This window comes from Solanum lycopersicum, chromosome 11 (assembly GCF_036512215.1).
Source record: "Solanum lycopersicum chromosome 11, SLM_r2.1".
NCBI lineage: Eukaryota > Viridiplantae > Streptophyta > Magnoliopsida > Solanales > Solanaceae > Solanum > Solanum lycopersicum.
Window position 1 is genome coordinate 3,154,724 of NC_090810.1, and position 8,314 is coordinate 3,163,037.

At 37.3% G+C, this 8,314-nt stretch overlaps 1 protein-coding gene across 1 annotated transcript; it reads right to left on the reverse strand.

Moving 5' to 3' along the window:
• LOC101243758 (putative ribosomal large subunit pseudouridine synthase SVR1, chloroplastic) lies at nt 1–5,430 on the reverse strand. The gene is made up of 10 exons (XM_004250006.5): nt 4,724–5,430; nt 3,815–3,894; nt 3,606–3,706; nt 3,431–3,503; nt 3,106–3,199; nt 2,917–2,965; nt 2,536–2,686; nt 1,629–1,685; nt 1,167–1,222; nt 1–405 (listed from the first exon to the last, which is right to left on the reverse strand). The coding sequence occupies exons 1-10, from the start codon at nt 5,244–5,246 to the stop codon at nt 345–347; spliced, it is 1,245 nt and encodes a 414-aa protein (XP_004250054.1). The 5' UTR covers nt 5,247–5,430; the 3' UTR covers nt 1–344.
• Between the last annotated feature and the right edge of the window lie 2,884 nt (nt 5,431–8,314).

Genomic DNA, 8,314 nt, shown 5'->3' on the forward strand with positions numbered 1-8,314 from the left:
TAGGAAATAATTGGACATTTCATTCATCAATAACATAACTGTGCTATGTACAATCTTACAGATCCTGTTGCTTGTTAATTGGCATATAGGCAGAGAGATGTAATCAATGGAGGTAATTAAAGCACCCAATTTTGGGAATATTTACTGTTGACAGTCAGACATATGAGGTGCACTCGTTTTGCACGGACTAAAACCTTATACCTTAGCAGATCTGCAAGATTTGGAACAGAACATGCATAAGTGAGTGCTACTAACCAGTCACTGTCTAATTTTTCTTCATAATCCCCGGTTCTTATGTCGATTCGATGCATGCATGCTGTTCTTGGTTCTGATCTCATCCAACTTTAACTCTTCCAACCCAATGCCTTCAGATTAGCTTGATTTAACTCAACATGCTTGCCAAGCCTGCATAATTTTGAGAATATAACATTGCCATACTATAGCAAGTAAGGAACACTAAGAAATGCCACCCAGAGGACAATTGAGAATAGTACAAATTCCCAACCACTAGGCTTATGTATGTAGAACTTGGTAAGTTTTTAGCCTAAATAGAATATAGGAGACAGGAGAGCTAATATTTAAATATTTGAGGCCTTATGGATGGACAGCAAATGAAAGCAAAAGCATTCTATGCGGCAGAGAACACAGACAATATCAGCTTCTAGAGGGTACACCCAACCACTCCTCTGTCTTCCTTGCTTCGTTAGCTTGCTGCTTTGACAGCAAGCATCTGAGACACTGCCTGCATGAGTATGTGCAGAAGATATAGAGATAACCTCAGCTCAAAGCAAAAACAGAGAGCAAATGGTAATTTTGGCTTCAAATAGCAGCAGCAAGCTCCGCTCAAGATGAGTCCAAACACAATATTTGGCCAGTCTAGACTGCACAGACTTCCCACACTTACTAATGATGAATACTGACTAACTAAATAACTCAAGACACAAGTTCTTCCTAGCCTTCGGGAAGACCTACAGGAGGGCACCCACTCTGTGTTAAAGGTGTGGCATACTTCACAATTAGAGAGCTTTAAATATGTATTGTCAAACTAGACTGAACAAATCAGCTTTTATACAGATTGAAGTTGTAATATACATTACAACATGACCTTCTTTATCATATTACTGCTTCACCAAAAAAAAGTTCAGAAAGAACTACTGCAAACTTACGCAAGATCTGCGGGGAGCCTGAAACCACCTATACGTATACGCTTCAGTGCACGCAACTGAAATACATAAAAGAAGCAGAGTTGAGGTCAACACAAGTAACATCAGAAAATTAAGAACAAAACTGAGCATAGCAAGCAAGTAGCAACAATTAATCTGGCGCAACACTGAAAGAAATAATGCTGAACAGAATGAAGAATGAAGTTGACCCATTAATAATACATCCAGGGATATTTTTGGAAGTGAAGCTAAAACAAGTGAGCATGTAAGCTTCCAACAACCAAAAGTTGAACATGTCTAATAGCTACACCACAGTATATAATAATATGAACTCGATTTTTCAGATATAGAGTTATCTTTGCACAAACACATCAATTTCTTTAGCTCTCACTAAGATTTGATACATTATGGCATTATGTAAAAACGTGTATGCTGGCCAGAATAAATTCTTTAGAACCAAACTACCTGAAGTCCAGCATTTTTCACAAGTTCACGAACTTCATGATTCCGTCCTTCATGAACCTATATTATTACGAAAAGAAGAAATTTAGGTCCACTCAAGCAATTTCTCATGTGGATAGAAAATCAACAGCATTATTAAACAGAGAATGGGAACACTTCCATCAGGGTAGGTTTTCTACATCACACCCCTTAAGTTGCAGCTCTTCCTCGAACCGTGCGTATATGCAGGATGCTTTGAGTGTCGGGATGTCCTTTCTATTTTACTAATAGTAAACAGCAGATTGGAGGAACTAGGATATACAAGGTCTAATGGACAAGTATACTTGCATCAGTTCAGGCTAGACTGGTCTATCTTGTAGAACATACTTTATTGTAGGACATTGTTTATAACAAAGCGAATACAGTAACTCTAACAGCTCAGTAGAACCCACTTAAAAGCGGCCAAAATCAGCAAGAAGAAATGGAATGTGCACTTTTATCTATCCTTCGTAAATTACGTGGTCTGATACTTTAGCCTATCCTAGACAGGTATGACCCAACTTCTGCTCAAACCCTAAACATACATGCACAAGACAAGAACTGAACTAGTTACAAGTGCATTTACATGCATATTATTCAAGGAAAACTAAGTTATATTCCAATTATACAGCACAACGACAAAAAGTACTGGGTAGAAAGAATATGATTGTCAAATTTTTTTGGACCAGTATCGCCACTAAAATAAGCATAATAAAACTTAGCTTCTGCTCATTTGCTATAGAATCCTACTCAAATAAATGTGTAGCAAGAAAAAAACAGAAATTTTTCAATAGAATACCCTATATTATTCACGATTTTAAGAGAACAACATGGAACTAGGTCTCTCTTCTAATAGACAAACAAAGATAAGTGACTGAACAGTAAACAATACCACAATGCGCAGACGAGGTCTTGATAAGTCAGGCTGCCCTGGTAGTAGTTCAACATTATCTGGGGTGCAATGGACACCGTCAATAATTGTTCCCTCACTAATGGCTATCAAGTGTCGCTTATGAACTTCACCGTCGATAGTTGCAATGTATCTAGAACAATATCATCTGGTGAGTGACGATCATAGTAGAAAGACTGGTTGAATGATTAAATTTTAACTATACACATGCTTTGAAGAAAAAAAGAACAACTAATTGCAGATAACAAGTTCAGTAAATGTCAAAAAAAATATCATCAAATTGTACAGACAACAGTGTATGTCACCCCAAAAAGCAAAGCAAAGCATATAGACTTAAAGAGGGAAATAATCATAAGAACATACTCCTTTGACAAATTAGATGAAGGATGTGAAATCTGGTGCGTGAACTCCCCTGAAAGAGAAACATAAACCAGATTACTATGTAGGTAGCTTTTTAAATGAACCTTATGGAGGTTATCTTTTCTTATAAGATCTCTGTGAGGTCACAAACAACATGTGCTTTGGTATTATAAAAGAAAATGTCATCTGTACCATCATTGGTCACAATAATCAAGCCAGTCGTGGCAACATCAAGTCTGCCAACTGTAAAGAGCCGAGGTTTCGGTTGTCCAGGATGCCTTTTATCCTTTAAACAACAAGGCACGGAAAATATAAAAAGTCAAGAGTATAGTACATGCAATGCTATTCAAAATCAAGAGATTCTCTTTGTGGACACAAGTCCGCAACTTTTAGAATTATCTGTGCAAGTAACACAATTCCCACTAATTAGCTCTACAAAACAGCTCATTACTCGCAAGACAGTTTTCCCAAAGACAAAACATTTTAAGAAGACCCATACAAGCAGAAGACAACGTACCCAACTCTTTATAAAGTCATCAAAAAGGGACATGACTGACTTAGTTTCTTTCTCCCCAGATGAGCATATGTACCTGTAATTTTGTTAAATCTGAATCAACTCAACTAACAGATATAACAAACAAAAGTCAAAAACTCCTCCACTGTCATTGATAAAGAGAGAAGGATAGACACACCCTTTTGGCTTGTTTAGTGCAAGATAGACCTTTGTAGGCAATTTCTTAGGAAGGCGATTTCCGTTGACATAAATTACATCCCTAGCTGGATCAACTTTAGTCTGCCAACAAGCAGAATAGATGTCAACTATCTATTCAAACCAAAAATAAAAATGCACCGGCTTCAAAACCCAACACTTTTGCAATATGGGAGCATTTCTGAACTTGACCTGTGGAGTTTTGCAAACAGAACCATTCACAGTGACCCGCCCTTGAAAAATCAGCTCTTCACTGCTCCGTCTGGATGCCACTATAAAACAAATCCTCATTTTTAGATAATCTACTAGCATTGCCTTGTTCTTAATATGCTCTCTCATAATTATAACATCTCATTAGTAGCACATACATATACTACAGAGCAAGCCCTGTAAATTAAAAAATATACTTTCTATATCCTAGCACCAGTAACATCCAAATGAGTTCTAAATATTATTGCCACAACAACTTTTTCTTCTTTTTGATAACCAAAAATCACCAAGGGCGGTCACAGTTTGAAACTTGGTGAATAATGGGCCAGCCCCTCAACACAACTCACAACCTATGGCAGCAGCAACTATCTCTCTACAAGTTAAGATATTGATTATGCCACTTCAATTCTCTTCAAAAATATTGCATAACGCAATCTGTGGCATCGGGAATTAGCAAGGCACAGATTTTTAGTCACTTCTCTCAATTCTTTTAGTCTAGCCTCATTTAATGATTATTGAGCTGAAATGGTACCAAAAATATATCACCCCAACTAGTTTGGTATAAAGACCCATTCATGCCGTGGTTATCAACATCTATAGTATGTTCCCTCTTGCAGAATGCATATATAGGATTCGTATAGCCAACCTAAAAATTCCAGATTGAGGCATAATTGCTGTCATTGTCTCTGATTTAACATAATGGTGAAAAGGGTACCATTTTAGCTTGTTTGGACTTTGAATGGTTGTTACCTGATATATTGTATTATGTTGTTAGTTTGAATATAACGTCCGAGTGATCGTTACTTTTCGATAAGTCTGTCCTCCAAATACGATACAATCTATCCAAACATTGTAATACATAAATCGTATTGTTAGAGATGCTAAAGTTACCTCCAGCAGCAGCAAGGACTTTACTGAGGCGTTGAGGAGGGTCTCTAAAGTTCTCATTGTAGAACCGGCGAGCTGCCTTTGAATGCTTAGGCTCAGGTGTAGGAACCACCGTGGCAGCTTTGGAAGCAACCTCTTTTCCCTTCTTCTTTTTCTTACCAGTGCTTGCATTAGCCATCTCATGGAGTAGACGTGCAGGAGGTGTAGATTGAAGAGTGAGATTACCCTTTTCATCACGAACAATCCAAGGTATATAGAGCTGGTCACCAACTTCAGCATCTAAGTTCGGCACCGAATCGGAGTTGGAGTCGGAGTTGGGGTTTATTATGGGAATTGCTGGTTCTGGTTTGGTTTTGGGTTTGGGTTTTGGTGGAGCAAAAGTGATGTTGAATTTAGTTGAGGAAGATGAGAGTGACGAAGTGATGAAGGTACGAATGTGGCGACGCGTGTAGGGAGTTGCGCGAGTGAGGTGGAGGGAAGTGAAAGCGGAGGTCGCCGCTGCTACGGCGGCCGCCATCGCCGCCATCGCCGGTGATTACTCTGATAAGGTTTTGTGAAGGTTTTTGAAGATGATAGGAAATGCACAAATAGGAAATAGTTAATAATTCTACATTTTATTTGGAGATTATTAAGCTAAATAATTCTCGAACGTATTAATAACATTCGTGAAGCTAAATATCCCATTTTATCGACTTTTGTGTATATAGTCATTGATTTTCGGTGATTTCAAATTATGAATTTTTATCCAAAATTTTCATGGATGTCGTTAAGGTGTTATCTCTGGAGTCGGTTGGCTCTGACGGTCAAAACGGACCATTTAGAAGGTCAAACGAGCCCCGAAGCAAGTATACCCCTTATAGTCCATGATCTTTTTTGGTGATCTAAAATTTTGACCTTTTATTTCCCCAAATTTTTTGTGGACTTCCGTTAAGACGTTAGCAATGGGGACAGTTGACCCTGAGGGTTCAAATGACCCATTTTGAAGGCTAAACAAGTCCTAAGCAAGTAAAATTCTTCATTTTACTATTTTCATGTGCTATAGTCCATGGATCTTTAGTGATCCGAAATTTCGACGTCTTTTTTGTCCAAATTTTTTTGGAATGTCCGTTAAGACGTTGTCTATGGAGCCAGTTGGCCCATACGGCCAAAACAGCCATTTTAAAGGTTAAACGAGCCCTGAAGCAGGTATACCCCATTTTAGTGATTTCCGTATATTATAGTTCACGATCTGTTTTAATTATCCATAATTTCAACGTCTTTTTTGCTCAAATTTTTTGTGGATGTTCATTAAGACGTTAGATAGAGAGTCAATTGTCTCTGGCGGCCAAAACGGTCCATTTTGATGGTCAAACGAGCCCCAAAATTGATAAACCCCCCATTTTACCGATTTGCTTGTGCTATAGTCCATGGATTTTTGGTAATCCAGAATTTCGACGTCTTTTTTGTCCAAATTTTTCGTGAGCGTCTGTTAAGACGTTACTTATGGAACCAGTTGGCTCTGACGGCCAAAACAAGCTACATTCAAGGTCAAACGAGCCCTGAAGCATTTATACCCGATTTTGCCAATTTTCGTGTACTATAGTCCATGAACTTTTTATGATTTGAAGTTTCGATATCTTTTTTTGCTAAATTTTACATCGATGTCTGTTAAGATGTTATATGTAAAGTCAGTTGGCCTTGAGAGCAAAAATGAATCATTTTGAAGGTCAAGTTAGCCCCGTAGCAAGTAAACCCCTTATTTTACCAATTTTTGTGTGCTATAGTCCACGATCTTTTTTGGCAATTCAGAATTATGACGTTTTTTTTTTGCCCAAATTTTTTGTGGGCATCCATTAAGACGTTAAATATGGAGTCAATTGTCCCTAAAGACCAAAACAACCCTTTTGATGGTCAAACGAGCCCTGAAGCAGGTAAATCTCCCTTTTTATCGATTTTCATGTGTTATATAGTCCATTAATTTTTGGTGATCTAGAATTTCGTCGTTTTTTTTTCTCAAATTTTTAATGGAGGTCCGTTAAGAGGTTCAAGCCATCTCCTGAGCAAGTATACCCTATTTTACCAATTTTCGTGTAGTCATGCATATTTGGTGATCCGAATTTCTGACGTCTTTTTTGCCCTAATTTTTTTATGGACGCCCGTTAAGACGTTATCTATAGAGCCACTTGGCTCTTACAGTCAAAATGGATCATTTTGAAGGTCAAACGAGTCCTAGAGTAGGTAAATCCCTTATTTTATCGATTTTCGTGTGTTACAGTCCACAAATATTTTTGTAGTTCAAAATTCCAACTTTTTTGCCTAAAATTTTTGTGGATGTCCGTTAAGATGTTAGCTATGGATCCAGTTGGCTCTGACGGCCAAAACGACCCATTTTGAAGATCAAACGAGCCTTGAAACAGGTAACCCCCCTTCCTAATTTACTGATTTTCGTGTGCTACAGTCCTTTGATTTTTGGTGATCTGAAACTCTGACGTCTTTTTTGTCCATTTTTTTGTGGATGTCCGTTAAGACGTTAGCTATGGATCCAGTTGGGCCTCACGGCCAAAACAACCCATTTTTAAGACCAAATGAGCCCCAAAGTATACTCTATTTTGTCGATTTTCATGTGCTATAGTCTATGGATTTTTGGTGATCTAAAATTTCGATAATTTTTTCATGAACGTCTATTAAGATGTTATCTATGGAGCCAATACGACTCATTTTGAAGGTCAAACGAGCTCCGAATCAGGTAAACCCCCTATTTTACCGATTTTCCTATGCCATAGTCCACAGATTTTTGGGTGATTCGGACTCCGAGAACCACTTCTCAATATGAGTATTTCACTAGATACATATTAGAGTGGGTAAAAGTTTTACATTGGTGAGGAATGGAATGATGGTGTGCTTATATGGATTTGGACAATCATTTCCTCACGAATTAGCTTCTGTGGTTGAGTTAGGCTCGAGTGTCGTATTTTTTCATTGATACCAGAGCTAGGTTCATTTTCGTTTGGGCTCCTGGTCCACACTCCATTAGACCTGGGCATGAAGAAAATGTTAGAGTGGGTAAAAGTTTCACATTAATTGGGAAATTAACTGATGATCTGCTTAGGCTCAGGTGCCATATCATTACAATACGTAATTTGGGACCTTTATTTCTGTCCTGAGAATCTTGACAATCATATAAACACCACTCGATAAATCAAAACTCATTCTCAAATTTTAAAAAAAACAAATTCATTACTGAAAATTTTGGAATGGGAAGTACAACTAATAGTTCAAAAAATCAACATAAACCCTAAAAATTCCCAGTCCATCACAATAATAATAGACATTGCAATATCATTGTTCAAAGACATCAAAGACAATCTAGTTTCCGTACATCCTCAACTAGTTGATCAACGATAAATGATATATATAGATATGAAAAATATTCCATCTCGGCGGCTAAATATTAATTAACTAATATCTGTAAAAATTTTAACGATCTTTATTGATAACACTTCATTTTTTAACATATATATATATATAAAAGAATTGACAAGAAATTATGCATTTGGCCTATTATATGCTTTATCTAACTGCATAAAGTCGATTTTTTTCAATCATTACAAAATT